This window comes from Colletotrichum phormii, assembly GCF_030913505.1.
Source record: "Colletotrichum phormii strain CBS 102054 chromosome Unknown BDP81scaffold_43, whole genome shotgun sequence".
NCBI classification, from domain to species: Eukaryota; Fungi; Ascomycota; class Sordariomycetes; order Glomerellales; family Glomerellaceae; genus Colletotrichum; species Colletotrichum phormii.
Genome location: NW_026851485.1, coordinates 48,019 through 67,523, shown reverse-complemented (window position 1 = coordinate 67,523; position 19,505 = coordinate 48,019). Strand labels below are relative to the sequence as shown.

The 19,505-nt window shown below is 52.5% G+C and overlaps 5 protein-coding genes across 5 annotated transcripts; 4 read left to right on the top strand and 1 right to left on the bottom strand.

The window, feature by feature from the left end:
* The first annotated feature begins 4,030 nt into the window (after positions 1-4,030).
* On the top strand, positions 4,031-6,391 carry BDP81DRAFT_387317 (general substrate transporter). The gene is made up of 4 exons (XM_060587028.1): positions 4,031-4,286; positions 4,363-4,836; positions 4,897-5,892; positions 5,954-6,391. The coding sequence occupies exons 1-4, from the start codon at positions 4,227-4,229 to the stop codon at positions 6,065-6,067; spliced, it is 1,644 nt and encodes a 547-aa protein (XP_060437793.1). The 5' UTR covers positions 4,031-4,226; the 3' UTR covers positions 6,068-6,391.
* Positions 6,392-7,552: 1,161 nt separating this feature from the next.
* Positions 7,553-9,405, top strand: BDP81DRAFT_511038 (serine carboxypeptidase S28; the record flags this gene model as incomplete). The annotated part of the gene is made up of 2 exons (XM_060595752.1): positions 7,553-8,817; positions 8,871-9,405. 2 exons carry the CDS (start codon positions 7,553-7,555, stop codon positions 9,301-9,303), a joined length of 1,698 nt encoding a protein of 565 aa, XP_060437792.1. The 3' UTR covers positions 9,304-9,405.
* On the bottom strand, positions 9,406-11,847 carry BDP81DRAFT_170856 (choline dehydrogenase). Its single transcript, XM_060582161.1, has 4 exons — positions 11,768-11,847; positions 11,485-11,711; positions 11,279-11,396; positions 9,406-11,212 (listed from the first exon to the last, which is right to left on the bottom strand). The coding sequence occupies exons 3-4, from the start codon at positions 11,363-11,365 to the stop codon at positions 9,485-9,487; spliced, it is 1,815 nt and encodes a 604-aa protein (XP_060437791.1). The 5' UTR covers positions 11,366-11,396; positions 11,485-11,711; positions 11,768-11,847; the 3' UTR covers positions 9,406-9,484.
* A 1,427-nt stretch (positions 11,848-13,274) lies between these two features.
* On the top strand, positions 13,275-15,336 carry BDP81DRAFT_361929 (uncharacterized protein). Its single transcript, XM_060586432.1, has 4 exons — positions 13,275-14,239; positions 14,296-14,413; positions 14,484-14,545; positions 14,619-15,336. The coding sequence occupies exons 1-4, from the start codon at positions 13,699-13,701 to the stop codon at positions 14,984-14,986; spliced, it is 1,089 nt and encodes a 362-aa protein (XP_060437790.1). The 5' UTR covers positions 13,275-13,698; the 3' UTR covers positions 14,987-15,336.
* A 2,570-nt stretch (positions 15,337-17,906) lies between these two features.
* Positions 17,907-18,473, top strand: BDP81DRAFT_466493 (glyoxalase/Bleomycin resistance protein/Dioxygenase; the record flags this gene model as incomplete). Its single annotated transcript, XM_060594400.1, has 1 exon — positions 17,907-18,473. One exon carries the CDS (start codon positions 17,907-17,909, stop codon positions 18,471-18,473), a length of 567 nt encoding a protein of 188 aa, XP_060437789.1.
* Positions 18,474-19,505: the final 1,032 nt, after the last annotated feature.

The following is a 19,505-nucleotide window of genomic DNA, read 5'->3' as shown; positions in this document are numbered from 1 at the left end:
AAATTGTCGACATGTACATTGGCGAACGCCGAGAGAGCGATCCCAGAATCGCGGATCCAATTAAGCCACCCACACTTTAGGTGGTCTGGAGGGTGGTACCCCGGTCTTCTTCCAGGAAAGATGTTCCGTTAGCGCCGCCCTGTAGGAGCTCCAGTCACAACATTAGCATCGAAGGTCCTCCTGCACCAGAGCCCGATGCGAACTGGCTGGCGGGAGACCTTGCCGTGGAAAGCCTCTCATGTCTGTGTAGTATGCCGGAACCCCGGACAAGACACGAGTTGAGGCTGGGTACCATGCAGCAGCCAGTCTCCGGATCGAAGTCTGGGGCACATTGAATGGTAACAAGCTGCATCCTGCCATCTTTCGCTTACCTACTGTGGAAGAGTTAGCGCTGAATGGACTTGCAAGCTGCAAGCTTACAGTTTCGCTCATAACGAGACGGATTCGGTGCAGACATGAATGAGGACCAGACACCTCAGCTGAGACTCTCTCCTCTGTTGGTTTGTTCTTCGCCTACTGTGGCTTCCTATGATTCTTATTCCCAGTCTGGTCATAGGTGCTGTGCCGCTTTGCGGCATCTCACTACCCCCCAGAGGCTCCGAGATGCGTCGGGTTGTCGGTGCGGATCTTGCAGCGCCAACTTTCCATCCCGGGTGCTCGTCTACTTGGCGTAAATCTTAAAGTTGGAAAGAGGTATCTACAACTGTTGCTGATGACAAAGATAGAACATCTAACAGGAGTTGCCAATTTGCAACTCAGCTCACACTCAAACCAGTTGAAGCTTAGCCGAGACCGACATTGACGGATCGCCAGAATCAGTGATCAACATCATGTATCCTATGTGTCCGACCCCCCACATCACCTGCCCGTAGGATCTGCGCATCGCTTTTGAAGTTTCCGCTTGTGTTGCAATTAACATGAAGAGACCCTGTCATCGGCTGAAGGTTGCACGTTGCTATCGAGGCTTCATTCAATCTCTCCGGTGGCTTTCAATAGCTCCTTTACACTTGTTTACTGATAGATGGAGGCTCGGAAAGCAATGAGCTGCGTATGGTCCCGGCCATCTACGCGATCGCATATCGTCCAGATGCCTGAGGTAGCCTTGTTGATCCTGCTATTTATTCAGTCACATCCAAAACAGAGAGTAAACCCATTGGCCACTAGGCTTTCCCGAATAGCGAATACATTGACACATTGATCAATGTGGATCGCGGAGCACGTTCGAAGCCGCTCCTACGGTGGGCCCGGCCGATCGGACAGTGCTCAAGAGTACTCACCAGCGGCGCAGCGTGGACAACGGCTTTCGGATCCGTCACCCTTGCGAAAGGTCACAAGCGAGCTTTTCACACCGACCACAAATCTTCACCCACAGCATGTTGGAAGAGCGCAGAGTGGCGTTGAATCACGGCCCGCTTGACGCATCAAGGAGTTCAATGTGAGAATACGCACCACAGTTGTGGCTGAAATGTGCGACTGTTCGACGAATAGATTCTAGCTGGTCCCGAGGCCCAGGTCGACAGTTGGCCATACCGACTGAGTAGACACGGGGACTAGTGAGAACAATGGACCGACTGACAGACCAGGATGATAGGCAAACGAGATCCGCATCGATGGGTCGCGTGCGCCCATGTGCCTCAGTTATCGCCGTGGGTCATGATTCCACCACTTAGTGTAGATCATCACGAAGACGTCGAAACGACTCTCATACGCTGGAACTCAGGAGGAGGAATGGGATTCCATCGCCGGTGGCTTGCAGCCGCGAAGACCCATCAAAGGAGCCGACGCTGAGTGATCATTCTTTGAGTGCGTGAGTACTGAGCCACGCATGTGCATGTCCGTCCGCTTCCTAGAGTCGAGTCTAGAGAGCATGATACTCCAATTTCTCCATCCCGAGCCAACGGCGCAATATGCAAAGTCCAATATGAGAATAGAATGGCTCCAAGATGACAAGGGTGGGTGGGCCAGCGATCGCAGGGACTGGGTGCTTTAGCTCCGAGTCTTAGTCTAGAGGCGTTTCCCGGACTGGGCTGCCACATTGAGGAAGATTTTAGCGCGGAGGAAGGCGGCCCGTCTACCAGATAGGAATAGCGTCCGGTCGAGAGAATGGAGAGAGGACTCGGAGGGCGCCAGAAAGTGAAGATGGGGCATTTGTGAAGTCAATCATGATCCTTTTCGCCGTTTCCTCCTTTCCAGGAATGCTGAGCTTCGGAAAGTCACTAAGATGGGAATACATGTGCCCGTGAACTTGCTTGGTTTAGACTGATTTCAGTTCCAATGTTGTAGCCCCAGCTGGTGACTTTGTTGGCAACCGCATCGGAAGCCAGGCACTCCGCTATCGCGAAATACTTCGGCTCTCTTGCAAACTACCGACATGAAATGAGTATCAGTCCTTAGTAAGATACATCCCTGGCGGGAAAGCGAAAGCTACGACAGGGGGGTGGATGAGCACTCAGCAAAGTCCAGGACAGTCCCCGGAAGACACAGTCCTTGGTCACTTCAATCATTTCCAGTCTGCAGAGACAGCAAATGAAAGTCAGCAGGTGTTGCTCTCAGGCCACATGGAAAGACGGCCCGGCTGAAGTCGAGTGTGAATCCTCATATTCTGAGCTATTGTGACCCAGTTGGGTTTGGCGTCCCATTCTCCAGATCTACCCTCCAGTTTTTCTTCCCCATCTCAATCCTCCCCAGCCAACCCAGACGCCACAGAACGCGTTAGAGTGCGACGGGCTCGTGTGTCTTCGGCTGCGTGGACTCAGGGACCCGGGCGGGCGCGCCATGGACTACTGCTGGTGGGCAATCGAGGAACCTGGACTGGCTGATGATGATTCGATTTCCGGCCTCGAAAGAAGCGACTGCCAACAGCGACAGAAATATCTCCGATTAAATAACTGGGCAAGCCGTGAATAGGTTACCTTGTGCTCGAATCAACAGACAAACCTGGTCGACTCGAGGCAAGACGGCCAGCATCTCCACAAGCCCACACACTCTGCCCCAGATTCAGCAAAACCTTCTTTGGCGTTTTCTCCAGCGCAGCCCCATCGAGCCGGTACCAAGGCAGCATAGCATCCGCAAACATCCTGGCAGGGGTACGGAGCCTGTCGACCCGCTGATCCGGGGAGGGAGAAAGCAGAAGAGGCCGGCCAGGACAATAGACGCTTCTGCTTCTCCGCCTGAGAACCGTTGGTGACCACGCTCAAAACCCAACGCGCACGTCGTCAACGCCAGACACTAGCCAAGCTGGCCCATCTCGTCTGCCGGCCCGTTTCCTCTCGTCTACTGGGATGGGCTTCTAGGTTGACACGCCTTCATTAGCGTTCCTTCGTCAGGCCCTGCATAAGAACCATATTCAGCAGAACTCGGCACAGACGAAGCAGTGTTGAAGAGTAATTAGGGGGTTTCTCTCCGCACTAAGGCAGACAGACAGGCCAGAACCATAAGCCGCCCCCAAGGTTTGCTTGAAGGACGCCTAGACGCCTCCCATCTCGTTCACATTGATTGCGACGGGATCAAGAAAACGGATAGCTAGTACCTGCCAAGCAGTGTCATGTCTTGAGATGTACGCCTCGAGGTCGGAAAGCGAGCATAGTGAGCTTGACCCAATAGCCAAAGGCGAGAAACGGTGACTTCATGTAGGCAACGCCTCAGTGCATGTCCATTGCCTCAAAGTCGGATGCTGGTGGACTGGCCCATTGCTCAAGTGGCAACCCAACACCCGCAGATGTTCCTCTGGGAATTCTGAAAGGACCAGGGGTCGGGAGGGGGGTGTGAACGAGGGTGGTGCAACCAACGATCTGCCCAGCCAGCACAAGCAAAACCCAAAGACCATTCGCCCTAGTCCAGCCGCCCTTTCGGTCCCATGTGGGAATGGGCCGTCCTTCCACCCCATGCAAGGGTAGTAGGCTCGAAACGGCCGAACTAATTGATGGGCAATTGAGGGTTGGGGTTCGTTCCTACCAAGAACCGCTTCCTCTCCATCGGAATCTTACTCCTCATCCCCGTCGCAGGTGATTTCCAAGACCGAAAATCATAAAATCTCGGCGTGTCCCCGCGATCCCTAGTCTGCTTTGCCTCGAGCTCTCCATCCTCAACCCTCCCCTCATCCACCTTCCGCCTCCAAGATTCATTACACACAGCTTGGTCTGTGGTGATCGGCCATCTCAGCTACTCCCTCTCCGCCAACAACGAAGGGAACTTGCGCCTTCGGCCGCGTGCCGCACACAGTCAGCATGTCCGAGAAGATTGATACCGTGGACACGGTCCACGCTCACGACCATGATTCCGACAAGGCAAGTCACGATAGCGTCCCCTATGGGACCCTACATGATCCTAGCAACGAGTAGCTAACACGTCTTCGCAACACAGAAGGAGGTCCAGACCAAGGTCGTCAAGGGTAGTGAGGCTTTCAACGAGGCCATGATCAAGGAGCGCCCCAATGCTTGGAGCAAAGCCCAGCTCATGATCTACGCCTTCTCCCTCATCGGTTTCTTCTGTTCCACCATGAACGGTTACGACGGTTCCTTGATCAACAACTTGCTCCAGAACCCTTCTTTCAAGGAGCGTTACGGTGCTAAGAACGACGGTATCTGGGCTGGTATCATCTCTTCCATGTACCAGATTGGTGGCGTTGTGGCTCTTCCCTTCGTTGGTCCCGCCCTCGACACCTGGGGTCGCAGAATCGGCATGTTCATCGGTGCAGCCATTATTATTGTCGGTACGTGCATTCAGGCAACTGCCAATGGCACTAGCCAGTTTATGGGCGGCCGTTTCCTGCTTGGTTTCGGTGTTTCCATCGCCGCCTCCGCCGGACCCATGTACGTCGTCGAGATCAACCACCCAGTAAGTGACAAAGTCAAAACACCAAAACAAGACAAGAGCTCTTATTAAAGATTATTCTAGGCTTTCAGAGGAACCGTAGGAGCTTTATACAACACCCTGTGGTTCTCTGGAGCTATTATTGCTTCTGGTGCAGCTCGTGGAGCCCTAGACATCGAGGGTGATGCTTCATGGCGCCTCATCACCTGGCTCCAGGCTCTCTTCTCGGGACTCATTGTCATCTTCTGCATGTTCATGCCCGAGTCTCCCCGATGGCTCTTTGTCAACAATAAAAAGGAAGAGGCTGCGAGAGTCCTCGCAAAGTACCACGGAAACGGAAACCCCGAGTCCCCTTGGGTCAAGCTCCAGCTTCACGAGTACGAGGAGCTTCTCAACATGGATGGTGCCGACAAGCGCTGGTGGGACTACCGGGCGCTGTTCCGCAACCGCGCTTCCGTCTACCGTCTCTCCTGCAACGTCTGTATCTCAATCTTCGGCCAGTGGGCTGGTAACGCTGTTCTGTCGTACTTCCTTGGATCCGTCCTCGACACCGCCGGCTACACCCACCCGATTCAGCAAGCCAACATCACCCTCATCAACTCTTGCCAGCAATTCCTTTGCGCCATCTGCGGTGCTTTGCTTGTTGACAGGGTTGGTCGTCGCCCTCTGCTGCTCTTCTCATTCACCGCTTGCACAATCGTGTGGCTCGGCATGACGGTTGCCTCGGGCATTCTGTCCAAGTCTCAGGTCGGCGAGACGGACGGTGGCGCTCCCATCTTCGACAACCCAGCTGCGTCCCAGGCTTGCTTGGCCATGATCTTCATCTTCGGCTCCGTCTACTCAGTCGGTATCACGCCCCTACAGGCTCTCTACCCCGTCGAGGTCCTTTCCTTCGAGATGCGCGCCAAGGGCATGGCCTTCTCCAACTTGGCCGTCAACGCCGCCGGTCTCCTCAACCAGTTCGCCTGGCCCGTTTCCATGGAGAAGATTGCCTGGAAGACCTACATCATCTTCACCATCTGGGACGCAATCCAGACCGCTGTCATCTACGTCTTCATTCCCGAGACCAAGGGCCGCACTGTAAGTATCCAAATCAAGCCTAGTAAACTCTTTAAAACACATACTGACTTGCTTGCAACAGCTCGAAGAACTCGATCACATCTTCGCTGCCGACAAGCCCGTCAAGGCTTCCATCCAGAAGAAGGAGGTCGCTGTCGACCGCTACGGCGATGTTGTCAACGTCCAGGACGTCTAAACGCGTCGGCCACCTTACGATGTCCACCAAAATATATGATCGAGCGAGCGAGCGAGTTGTGGTACTGCGTTTTGTTGGGGAAGTGAAGATTTAATGTTACGAGGGCACGGAAACAACGGGGTCGTGCTACCTACTTTTGCATGGTTGGCAAGGTTCGATGTTCTGGGGTTGCTCTACGGCGGCTGTTGAAACCGGGCCATCTTATCGCGAGTCTTTTGCTATCTTCTATACCTATTATACCACCTTTTACATACCGCGAAAACTTGAAAACTTGATCCGATGATCTCGTGATAATGCTTGGTGTTTGGAGATCCGTAATTGCCCTACTTGCTGTCTTATGCCCGCATCCTTCCCGTCATCTATGTCAACTTTTCCAGACCCGCCATTCTTTCATCGACTTTGAATAAGTACATGCACTCTTCGAGGTTCCAAGATACCGCTGTGCTGTGCTCCTCCGTCAGGTCTACAGCTACCTGTCCCCTCTTTGGTCTAAAGAAGAAGAAGAAGGGCAGCACATGAGATTAGGTACCTATGAGTACTTAATAGATATCGAAGGTATTGTAGAAACATCGCCAGAATACAGCCTCTGCGACACGTTTTCAGGTAGCTCAAAGTTAGGATAGATAATTTGCCACAATTGTGTGTATCGTTTGATTGGACACATAGACTTCACTACCTTTTCCAGCAGTGACCATTAGGAACTTGTGCTTCCTCCACTTGCTGCGACCATCCGCGCTGATGCACCAGTTTCGCGTCATTGAGTCCATGCGCCATGGCTGAGACATTGGCAGTGACTCTGGACACAAGGGAAACAACATTTGTGTGCAATAGGTACTGTTTAATCACCCAGCCGCATTGAATACGTGATCAATAAGCTCTACCGGGCTTGCGCGGTTCATTTAGGCCTTTCTTAGACCCGCCTCGGAACTAACACGTATCGCGTATGTGTACGTTGTCCCGAGCACGGATTAATACTGTCAATTAAATGCAGCGTAGCCAAGCTTTGTTGGTTAATGTCGAATTAAACATGCCAAAGTCTAAAAACAGCAGAGTTATTTGAGATGGAAAAGTTGTCATGATAGCTAGCGTTTGATTGCAGATCCTCTTTGAAGCCTACCTAGCGGGTTTATAATCCATGACGTCCAAAAAGACGGGGTACAAGCCTTGGCCGGCCCCATCTCAGATCGAAGTTTGTGCTTTTCAGGAAGGTCGAACACCGAATTTTGAACGACGAGTTCGTATCGTCGAATAAGACGCCAGGACCGATCAGGTAGGTAGCATTTGGTCACGCAAAGACGCAATCGAGTCCCTGGACCCCTCGTACGACGCCGCGGCACCCACGGACAGAGATTGCGATGATCGGCAGTGACACGGATAGCTCAAATACGGCCGGGGGCGCGACTTGTTCACGCGAAGTTTGTACGGCCCGCAGCTGCCTTCGGCCCATGTTGATCTTCTTTCTGAATTCAAGGCCAAACCGACACGATGGCGCCATCTTGGTTGACAGTTGGTCTCCTCGGCTTGATCCGAGTTACCGCAGCTCTTGGACCGCAACTCAGCCCGGCTCAGATGTGGAGGGAGTTCCATCTCCAACCCGAGCTCGGAACCGCCGCCGAAGGAGCTGCAGGCCCCGAAGTCGTCCGATTATTCGCCAACGACAGCGCCCCCGGTGCGCCGGATCCGTCCACTCTTTACCGGCCCTTCAACTTTTCAGTACCGATTGACCACTTTCACAATGATTCCATGTACGAGCCGCACTCGAATGGCAACTTTCCTCTCCGATACTGGTATGACGACCGGTTTTACAAGCCTGGCGGTCCTGTCATCGCTCTGGCAGCGGGCGAAACCAGTGGCGCGGGCCGCTTGCCTTTCTTGCAAAAGGGAATCGTTGCCATCCTGGCGGAGGCAACCAACGGAGTCGGTGTGATTTTGGAGCATCGATACTACGGCCGCAGCTATCCCACTCCAGACTTCAGCACGGAAAACCTGCGATTCTTGACAACGGACCAAGCCTTGGCGGACACTGCTTACTTTGCCAAGAACATTGTCTTCCCCGGTAAACTGGCGGAAGTAAATCTGACAGCACCGGAAACTCCGTGGATCGTGTACGGAGGCTCTTATGCCGGGGCATTCGTCGCGTTCCTGCGCAAGCTGTATCCCGACGTCTTTTTGGGCGCCATCTCTTCCTCTGGCGTTACTGCTGCCGTGGTTGACTTTTGGGAATATTATGAAGCCGCGAGGCGTTTCGCTCCCGAGGGATGCGCTGAGACGACACAGAAGCTGATGCACATGGTGGACAACATCTTGATGCAGAAGGGCAACACGACTGAGGAGGACATTGTGACGCTCAAGACTGCCTTCGGACTCCCGAACGTGACTGCGAGCGTTGACTTTGCGAGCGCGATTGGAGGTGGGATCGCAGGTCTACAGGGCCGAAACTGGGATCCGGCCATTGACAGCGACGGTTTCCTTCTCTACTGTGGCAACATGACCTCTGACGAGCTCGTGTGGCCCGCGACGGACAGCCTTGACTCGAGTGCTCGTTACCTGCTTGAGATTGGCGGCTACGAGTCAGAAGTCACGGAGTTGGTTCCTCGACTCAAGAACTACATTGGTTACGTCAACTATACATCGTCCTGGTGCGATTCGGAGACACAAGATGACTGTTTCGGGCCTGGAAGCGACGACGCATATGCCGCGGATGATCTGAGCGCGTCCTGGCGTCTGTGGGCCTACCAGTATTGTTCGCAGTAAGTGGTCAAACTCATAATCTCTGTGGCGAAATTCTGACATTCTCGTTTAGATGGGGTTACCTCCAGACTGGCTCCGGCGTCCCAGAGGATCAGCTTCCTTTGATCTCGCGCCTGATTGATATTGACTACTCCACAGTCATCTGCCGCAAGGCGTTCAACATCACCTCACTACCCGACGTCGAAGCCATCAACAAGTACGGTGGTTACAACTTCAGCTACCCTCGCGTAGCTATCATTGATGGCGAATCCGACCCGTGGCGATCTGCGACTCCCAACAAGATTGGGCTCCCGCGACCAGAGTCGACCACTGAGGAACCCAACTTGGTCATTACGGGCGGAGCAGTCCATCACTGGGACGAGAACGGCATCTTCAAGAACGAGACAACGGCCGACCTGCCACCATTGCCTGTCAAAGAGGCTCAGAGCTTCGAGGTGGAATTTGTACAAGTTTGGCTGAAGGAGTTTGCAGCGACAAGAAAGTAGACAACATGTCTTATCATAGATGATCCTGTCACTACGAAGGACTGCGAATAGCAATGCACAAAGTATGTACACGAAACAGAGCAAGTCATCACACACTACCTAGGTGCATCAGCGTCATTACATGTACTTCTCAGCATGTTCTGGGTCAAGTATGACCGGTAATGCTGAACAAAATCTCTCATCACTTCTTTGCAGCCTCAATGATGATTTCGGCAGCTTTTTCTGCAATACCATATACCGCGGTTTGAATGTGAGCTGAGATGAGAACGGGCATGATGCTTGCGTCCACGACTCTGAGGTTCTCGGTTCCGTAGACCTTGAGTGACGGGTCGACGACGCCTCCGTCTTCCTTCGGAAGCATTGCGCAGGAGCCCACTGGGTGATAGATGGACAAGGTAGTCTTGAGAGCAAAGTCTCGCCACTGCGCGTCTGTCGTGGTGTTCAAGCCTGGCTCGTACTCCGAAACCCACGTGGATCTGAGAGGCTCTGTCAGAGCAACTTGCCGACATTTCTTGATGGCTTGGATGGCTGCTTGCAAGTCGTACTCGTTGGAAAGGTAGTTTGGATCAATGAGAGGCGGTCCCAAGGGGTTGGTAGGGTTGATATGGACATTTCCACGGCTCAAGGGGTGCATGATGGCAGCGATGAGCGTGAAGTAGTCCTTGCCGTAACCTGGGCTCCCTGGAGTGGGATATCCCTTGACGCCAGTATATCCGTCGCTGAACAGTATCTCCAATTGAGGTATCGTCGTATCGTTGAGCCATTGAATTTTCTTCTTCTCGATTGAGTTGTCGCTGTCGCCGATCGCCGTCTGAGCAAGAGCAGTAAGCTCTGCCTCACCCTCGCCACCAAGAGCTTGGTTCCAGTTGGTAAACGTGTATCCGCTACCAGAGTATCCATACATCGAAGTCTTGCCTTCACGCCAGAGCTGGAGCTGCTCGGCTGCATAGGCTGTGTCATACTTGAGACGGTCGTATCCAGTGTAGTTGCTCTTCAGCTCGTACGAACTCTGGATGCGAATGTGATCCTGGAGATTCTCACCTACTCCTGGAAGATCAATGATCTGCTCGATACCAGCAGCAGAGAGAATATCCGCCTTGCCGATGCCGGAGTTCTCAAGGATAGAAGGGCTGAGTAGACCCCCACCGGAGACGATGACCTCGCGACGTGCGGCTAGGACGGTTCCGTCGACAAGAGTTACCCCAGTAGCACGCTGACTACCGTGGCAGGTGGTCTTGAGATTGACTTTGGCAACCTTTGACTCTGTAAGAACAAAGTGGTTCGCACCGGCCAAGGGTAGGTAGGAGTTCGCGCTGTAGGATCGGTTGTAGTGGGTCGGCTCGATGCTGTTGGGCGAGTACAGAACACCCAGAACGTCACCGTTCAAGGATTCGAGGTTCGTTTCGATCCCCAGGCTGTTCATGACCGGGAACAATGGGGCTTGGTGCTCGGGGATAAGCCGGTTGATCAGAGCCTTGATAGGTCCGGAATCGCCAACGCCCTCGCTCCCAGTGTAGTACTGGGTGTTGGCCGAGGTGAAATTCTCAGACTTCATCATGGCAGACCGCATCGAGTCCCAGTTCCACCCTGGGCTACCAAGCTCTTCCCATCCGTCGTATTCGTGAGCAGACGCCCTGTCATATGAGAAGAGGTTGAGTGCAGAGCTCCCACCCAAGACGTGCCCTCTTGTCTGAACCCAGACGCGGCCATTGGATCCCTCTTGCGGCACAGTCGTGAGATTCCAGTCGTACTTGCTACCAAAGGTCGAGCCTCTCCGACCCGGGATCTCAATGCGCTCGTCACCGAGACCTGCTGGACCTGCTTCGATGACAAGGACTGTTGCATTCTGCAGCCCCTGACTAAGACGGGTCGATAAAGCAATCCCAGCGGTACCTCCGCCGACAACAATCTATGTAGACATTAGTTGATTGACATCATGTGTCGGGCCGGGTATAAGCGGTCATAGAGCACGAACATAGTCAAAGGCCTTGTCAGTTGGCTGACCAGGAGCCGCTGACGCCGCTGCGACAAGCAGGGCCAGGACCGAGGGGACAGGTAACATTTCGAGATATAGCGATCTTCGTGCGAGGTACCTTTGCACAAGGTCAGTGTTTGATCTAAATCAAGCGAGCCACGCGAACATGCAGGCTTGGTTTGCGGATAGGGCTGGAATAGGTATACTTTTACGGACCGGACGGTGGCACGAACGTCGCTGGGAGTATGTGTCTCGATGGCGATCAGGACGCCCGACACCACTTGGAAGTTGGAACTCCTCTCGAGTCAGTCTTACGCGAGGGCTTGAACGCTCGACGGACGCTTCGGATCAAGATTCCGTGAACCTTTTGTATAAGAGGACCTAGGGGCCCCTGAAACCTGATGCAGCTTCGCAAAACGCGCGATAAAATAATCTAAATTGTTATTAGCTTTCGTACCGACCCATCGAATGAATGGAGCCAGGGCATACCAAGATCGGGCGTTCTGGATGACGGGTAATGACAGCCCTTGCACACGCAGCGCGGCATTGAAGACGATTAGATGAACCACCCGAGAAAACGTGGGTAGCTTCCAAAGTAAAGGGTCTAGGTATTCACGCCCTGGCCGGGGTGAAAACAGCTGAGTGTCCAACGCTAAAGAACCCCCGGACAGATGTTGAATGGCGTAGGCAACCTTGTTTTACTTAGCTGGTCCGCAGAGTACCATGAACCGTTGAATCTGCATCGTCTTGACGCCCTGGCTCTGTAAGGATAGCTGCTGCTAGTTGTTGGGAGATGGGCGGGGTTCCTCGGACTTCGCAGCAAGGATTCGGCAGTTTACCCCGGTCGTGCCCACCGCCCATTCCAATACGAATCTGCTAGCCTAGTGTTCGCTTACGAGGACAGGGATCATATGGGTGTACGAAAGAGGCGCCAAGATGGCGTGGTAAGGGGGTTGCTTGGCTTGACTGAAGACTCTATCCATAAAGTAATAATCCAAGACGAAAGATGGCAAGTATCTCTGGCAATTGAAGAGACTGGATTATTCACAGTGTTGGTTCCACGGGGTCGTATACGACAAATAGTGGTAGCAATTATCACTCGTCTGTTGGTGATCCTATTGCTTGTTCTTCTTCCTGTTCTATCTTACATTGTAGGCAGCAGTCGGTCGAAGTAGGTAGTGACGGCCTGGGTGGTTGTCCCACCTTTATCCGGCCGTGATGACTAAGCCAGTTGTCCCACTTCGCCCAGGGCAGGTGCCAGCCAGCCCATGGTACCTGCCTATTACTCCTTATCAGCCTTTGCTGTTCCAACACACAGACTTCAACGGTATCGTACGAATGTACTGCTAGAACTAGAGTCGCCCTGCTTTTACTGACCTCAAACACGAAATTGGCATTGTCACGTCCGTTCAGAGACCGTTTCCCAGCACAGGTGAAGATATCCTCTACTAAGACGTTGATAGACACGGACTGAACCGTTGATTTGGACAGTACCGAGAGTGCGTGGGACCCTGTATATCACAGCCCAGTAAGAGCTCGCTATCGCAAGCTGACTGAAATCAGGGCTTAGTGATTTAACACCGAATCAGGCCACCTTTGGCGATACTTTTGTGGGAGTTCGGAGGAACATTAATAGTTGGCCTCTCACTACGGTATTCTTCCACAATATTTTACACCGGTCCATGGCTGGGACTTGATGCACATTTCCTACCGAGCACACTGATGGACTTCGAGATATATCAGCAACTTCAACCACAACAATGGCATGACTCTAGTCCCTAAAAAAAGGTTGTCTCTCACAAGGTCAACTTGTCTCTGATGCTCCGAACGTTGCGATCTCGTTGTTTTCTCTCAAATAATGCCCAGACAAAACTGTGGAGATGCGAGTCATAAACCCAAAGAGACGGAAGCCAGGGTGTAATCAAAAGCCGCGCATACCACTCCCTTGACTCCCATGTCTTGAGAAGCCGAACCTGCACGGCAGCGGAGCAGGTTCCGCATTCCGGACGGCTCTCGTGCTGCCACCCCTTTGTATTCACAGGAGCAGGCACGGGAAGTCTAATGTCGATTCTGCGTGCCTGAGTCACATTGCCGGCCGAGTGGTAACGCAATATCTGGGGGGGAATCCGAACAGCCACCACCCGGGCGCCACAGAATTTTGCAGTCTGTCTGAGCTATGTGGACGAATTGTCTGATGGGTTCTGCGGCGGACTTGTTTGAGACAAAATGCTCAAACAGAACAAGGGTATGGCCCGATAGAACTATCTTATATCACTGCCATCTGGCCATTGCTGAGATGGAAGCGTCTTCCTCCGTCATGTGCGTTCTCGGAGACGCCACAACGGCGTGCCATTGATCTCGGAACTGATCTCGACGACACCACTCCCGCCAACGGACTGCTCCAAATAGCAGCTACGACGATGAACCCACTCCCCCGAGATGATTCACCCCCGCCGAACGAGGACGCCGGTCCAGTCTCCTTCTCTCTCGCCCTCGTCCTGACAATCTTCCTCGTCATCACAACAAGCCTCCGACTATGGGTCCGAGCAGCGAACCGAAAGCTCGGCTGGGACGACTTGACCATCGCTCTCGCAGGAGCAACGGCAATTATACGATTTGCCTTTGTCGTCTTGCAATGGAAGCACGGAAACGGAAGACATCGAGTCTATCTCAGCGACCACGACTACATGATGATCAACATGTACGGCTGGTGGGGCCAGATGCTGCTCTTTATCTCCGTGGCGTTTTTGAAGGTCTCCATCTGCCTTCTGATCCTTCGTATCAAAGATACCAAGACGCTGAAGCGCCTGCTGTACGCCATTATGGCTGGTGTGCTCATTACGAATTTCGGGGTCGTGATCATTCTCATAGCCGAGTGTCAGCCCATTGGCTTCTGGAGGGGCAAGTCAGCTGTGTGCTGGCCAACTCACATTCGGATTTACTTCATCTACGCGACGATTGGTAAGATGGAGGTATCATCGATGCAGCAGTGTTTGATTGCTGATGCAGGTCAATAGCATACTCGGTCTTGACGGACCTCATATGCTCTCTACTTCCCCTTGTGGTAATTTGGAATGTCAAGATCCCTCGGCGGACAAAGACATCAGTCTCTTGTTTGATGGGACTCGGCCTTGCGTGAGTTTCTGTTACGCGTCTGTCAGTGACTTTGAAAGACACCACATCGCCTAACAATCCCTCTTTCTAGAACGACCGGGTTCGGCGTCGCTAGAGCGGCGTCACTGGGAGATTCCACCTCCGACCTGAGCTGTGCGTCCAACCTCCCCCCACCTTCAACGGAACCCACCAAAGCAATGGAAGACTGACAACTAACACCTTACAGGGGCATACTGCATCGCCGCAATCTGGTCGAACCTCGAACTCTTCCTGGGTATTATCGCCGCAAACCTCGCTCTCTCAAGGTCCATCTACGTCCACTTCTTCAGCAATGGCAAAGCGCAACAGACTCTTCCGGGGTCGACGGGAAGATCTAACCCCTTGGAGTCGGGATATCTCAATAGCAAACTCCGAGGGGACCGCTTCGAAGTGCCTTCGACGATGATTGGGTCACCTCGTCGGAGAGGTTCGGAGACGAGGAGCTCGGATAGTGACATTCCACTAGAGCCAGGTATTCAAAAGAAGACTGAGTTTTGGTGGTCGGAGGATGATGAAGGTCAGCCGCGTGGGTCGATCTCCGTGAGTCGATATTAATGGGAGTAGTACTTTTGTAGTTAGCACGTGTGTGTAATTAATCAGGTGTTGTTCAGTTGACGTCTCCACGAGGATCCCTGATTTCAGCCATTGCCGAGTGAAACTACTATCATGAAATTATACCGCCCGTCCTCTCGACGATGAAGCACGACACGATCGGAAGGTAATTTTCAGGGCGCGTCGTCTTAAGCCAACTAAGCTTTAAGGGAGTAAAACGTGGTTTTCTCGAACTCCGTGACATCCCACTCCGTAAGACTCTACACTAGCCTTGGGGGATTAAGAAACCAGATGGTTATAACGGAACTAGGGCACCAGTGGGAACTAGGGATGGATAGAACACATAGTAGCTCACGAGCAAGACTTGGAGGACGTCAGGATACGGCGTATACTATATAGTATATAGCTAGAGCCTGCGACCCTTCACGCCACATATTCTCCGGGAGGTCTGCCGCAAGGGCGGCTGCGCCCTTGCCGCCATGGCGTTAAATAGAACAACAACAACAACAACAACACAAGGGAGGGAATCTTGGATTCAATTTCCGAACAGACTCCATGAACCAAAATAGAACGTCGCGATGACTCCAGTTCTGTGTATGCCGTATTATTTGACAGAACTTTGGTGGTGGATAGGGTGTCACAGAGAGTCGAGAAAAAGTGCGGGTTGTGGCGGGGTTCTTATAGATTGGCAGATCAGAGGAGGGACCCAAACTATCGGGGAAAATCTGAGTCATCCACGGCTAATTGCCAGTGAGGCCGCCGAAGGTTCACGCCAAACGTGGAACAAGTGCATGAGGCTTTCCATCAAGGTGGCCAAGCAAGATAATTAAGATTCAACACTTGAGTCAATTAAGGCAGTCAAAGCACAACCTTGATGTTGTCAAGGTCGGGTACTAGGGTCTGGTGGGCGCTCAGGTTGTCACAATCGCTCCAGTGATCATTCGATAAAACATTGCAGTCTTTACATCATCGAGTTTGGCACTCAGTTTCCGGCAATATGTAGTAGTCATATTTTGTAACTCTGCGCCTCCCTGCCTCTCTAATTAAGGGGCAACCCCCCCCTCCCCAACAAAATTGCATATCGAATAATCACACTATTGCAGCATCTACCAATTGCTGTTAAACACTATGTTTTGAGATAAACTTTGAGATCTCGGGACAGTTGAAGAAGCTCTTCATCATCCAGGTTCTTCACAATCAACTGCCACTGGTCAGCATCGAGAATGGACAGGGCACAGGCCCCAAAGTACTTGGACTTACCCTCAATGGCCTCAAGATGAAGAAAACTTAGACAGAATGACACCTCTATGGCATCAACTGCCAAGTACTTAATCTGAGGAATTGTGAACTGCAAGGGGGAATGGTGTTAGCTAACGGAACAATTGTTTCAAAACGAGATATGAAGTGAACATACCATGCCTGGAAATGACAGACCATCCTTCCAACCACTCTAAACAATACCCAAAATGGATCACGTCTCCTGTATCAGGATGTTGATGACGAGCTTTGGGCAGCTGTCAGTATGAGCATGATCAAAAGCCGGCGTACTGAGACTTACGACGGTCGACATCACCACCAACGAACGACACGATCCCCTCACAACTATCAACAGGTATAAGGCACAGCTGATGTCAAGGCCCAGAATGCTCGTCTTCCACTTCTTGTTCCGCGTGGTAGCACGCCACCCATCCAGCACCTTGCTGATGATGAGCTCGAGCGCCATGGTCGTGTTTCTGCGAGAGAACCCGAATTGGGTGAGAGGATTCAGGTTGTAATAGTGAAGGGCAAGCTTCGAGACTGGTCCTTGCCTTCTATGGCGAACTACAAGGCAATAGTTTTATTTTTTCCTTTTTTCTCCATGTATTGCCATTTACGATGCAGAGACTTTGACATCTTCACGTTGATAGGGTGCACTGTATGAAGTCGACGGGCGCTGGGCAATGGGCGCTGGGCAATGGGCGCCGGGCTTCTGCGCTCTGCGGTCGGCTTTCTTCCCCCGTGCGGCGGGGCGGGTCCGCTACAAGATGCCCCCGGCGCCGGCAGTGGCTCTCGCCGGTCCCACCACCAAGTCCCTGAGCTGACCGAAGGCACCCCAGTGGCCAGCATTTGACAGGTCCCAGGGAGGTGGATGCAGTCTTCTCGGCACAAGACACCGCGAGTCCGCGACTCCCTCGTAAACTTCCCCTCTTCACCTCCGCCAAAGGTTCACAGCAATATCGCAGTTGCATCGTTATCGGACAGAATCTAGACTTGATTTACAGTAGCAAGTCGTCCCAAAACTAACATCAATCTTCACCGCAAAATTTTCGAAGCGCCACGTCTTGTTTCTCCTCACACCGCCATGTGCTGACGGACAGTCGAGGCCCCATTCACCGCTGAGATGCGCGCTCGGTCCCGACGTCCCCTCCCAACCTTGGTCCCAAAAGCATCCCATCATTTAGAAAACGCCCCGAGTCACAAGAAGAGGACATAGCACATTTGACACAATCTCATTGGTTCACAGGATGCTGTACGACTACGGGCGGACGTCCGGCCCGGCTCCTCATCCACCCGACTCGTTCAACGGCCACGGCCTTGACGCCAAAACTCGGAATTGGCGCTCTCCCGGATCCATGGGCGTCACGCCCAATATTGGACGCAACAAGCCACTCGGACTTGCTTTTCGTAAGCAGCCATGGAGCCATACTGAGAGGGCCACGAGACTGATCATGTTCCACAAAGTTATGACGATTCACAACCACCTGCCGATGTTTCTTGGACTCCCGGTCAGCATCTAAATATCGAGCTACCCCACACCACATCTTGCATCCCCTTTCCCCAGATCATCCACCCCCAGATCACCACCAGTCCCGCACATCACCACCACCTCATCTCCACCTCAACTTTCGACTTTGCACATATCTTCACAGCAAAGAAATACAACATGGCGATAACAGCCTCCACCGGAATCTGCAAACCCTCCGAACTAGCCCACCTCGTCCTCCGCACCGCCAACCCCGACAAACTCATCTCCTTCTACCAAACCTTCCTCAACGCAAAAATCACCGCCTCAAGCCCCCTCATCACCTTCCTAACCTGGGACCACGAACACCACCGCCTCGCCATCCTCAACGACCCCACCGCCGTCCCGCGCCAAGACAACGCCGTCGGCGTGGACCACTTCGCCCTGACCTTCGACTCTCTCGGCGACCTGCTGCAGTCCTACAAGGCCCGCAAGGACATGGGCATCGAGCCCGTCTGGTGCGTCAACCACGGCATGTCGACGAGTATGTACTACCGCGACCCGGACGGCGGCAAGGTTGAGACGCAGGTGGATGCTTTTGAGACAAAGGAGGATGCGATTGCGTATATGCTGAGTGCCGAGTTTGGCGATGACCCGAGGGGGGCGAGGTTTGATCCTGAGGAGATGGTCAAGAGGTTTGAGGCTGGGGAGGATGAGAAGAGTTTGATGAAGAGGTCGGCTTTTGCCAAGGAGGAGATGAGTTTTTGATCTCTTGAGTATTGTTGCATTGTCGTGTTGTGGTTCTTCGGGTCAGGGGTAAGGTTGGGTTGAGTGGATGCATAGTGCTCATGTAAGTCACTGGTACATATGTAATTACCCTGTAATTGCATTGCGACGACGACGATGGCATCTTTGGCATCCAATTGAGATGCGATTCAGTTTGAAGCCTTGGTCAGTCCCCTTCACAACCTGTCGTATGCTGGTATGCACTATTGGGCTCATTATTCTACTCCCAAGGAAAACTTGGGGCTGGAGTTGGATTTGACGCTTAACAGTTCAGGCGAGGTTTTCAACACTCGGCCCGAAGGTTCTGGTGGGTGCGATATTGTCGTTTTCCCTCGTGCAGTAGGGAAAGCTCAGGCAAAGTCACGGCTCGATTTGTAAAGTTGCGCAACGGGCATGTGATGCCAAAAGCTAGCCAAGTAGTTGGCATAATGAAAAGCTTCTCAAAACATCACGCATTGAGCTTTGATTTCTATTAGTATTATCATGGCAACATTTCACTATCACTACTAATTACCAATCTCAGTATCACCACACAGTTGTCGTTTCTTTCACTCCTCTCACAGATCTCTCCACCTTTATTCCTTAACTAGTAATCTCAAAAGAAGTCGAGGGTGAAAATCAGAAACCGCTGTGGGTAGATCAGACTATCAAAGTAATAACGGGTAAATCCGCATCGACCATATCGTCACATGATCACACGGGATACACTCATGACCACGAAACAAGTTTCCAAAGAACAAGTATGCGGCACTATAACCACGGGCTCAAAGCTCGCGCAGAGGGCCTTTATAGCCGCAGAATGGATTAGAGCTCATAGATAATGTTGGTAAACAGTCCACCTAAACGGCCGTGTATGAGTTCTCTGATTCTCTTATTGATCGTGGACTGGCAAAATTATCTTCAAGTACGCAATAATGGTTTAGGGTCATACCACCCGGTTCTATTTCAGATTTTCCGTGTTACTTAAAAAAGTCACTTTGGCTTAGAGATATCCCAGAAAAACAGAAAGATATT

Excerpts from the sequence above, each read along its gene's own strand:
- BDP81DRAFT_387317 (XM_060587028.1), top strand. The coding sequence starts at position 4,227 with ATGTCCGAGAAGATTGATACCGTGGACACGGTCCACGCTCACGACCAT. Across the intron at positions 4,287-4,362 it reads ACGACCATGATTCCGACAAG|AAGGAGGTCCAGACCAAGGT; the intron begins GCAAGTCACGAT and ends TTCGCAACACAG. Across the intron at positions 5,893-5,953 it reads CCGAGACCAAGGGCCGCACT|CTCGAAGAACTCGATCACAT; the intron begins GTAAGTATCCAA and ends TGCTTGCAACAG.
- BDP81DRAFT_170856 (XM_060582161.1), bottom strand. The coding sequence starts at position 11,365 with ATGTTACCTGTCCCCTCGGTCCTGGCCCTGCTTGTCGCAGCGGCGTCA. Across the intron at positions 11,213-11,278 it reads CTGACAAGGCCTTTGACTAT|ATTGTTGTCGGCGGAGGTAC; the intron begins GTTCGTGCTCTA and ends ATGTCTACATAG.
- BDP81DRAFT_361929 (XM_060586432.1), top strand. The coding sequence starts at position 13,699 with ATGAACCCACTCCCCCGAGATGATTCACCCCCGCCGAACGAGGACGCC. Across the intron at positions 14,414-14,483 it reads TTGATGGGACTCGGCCTTGC|AACGACCGGGTTCGGCGTCG; the intron begins GTGAGTTTCTGT and ends CCCTCTTTCTAG. Across the intron at positions 14,546-14,618 it reads TTCCACCTCCGACCTGAGCT|GGGCATACTGCATCGCCGCA; the intron begins GTGCGTCCAACC and ends AACACCTTACAG.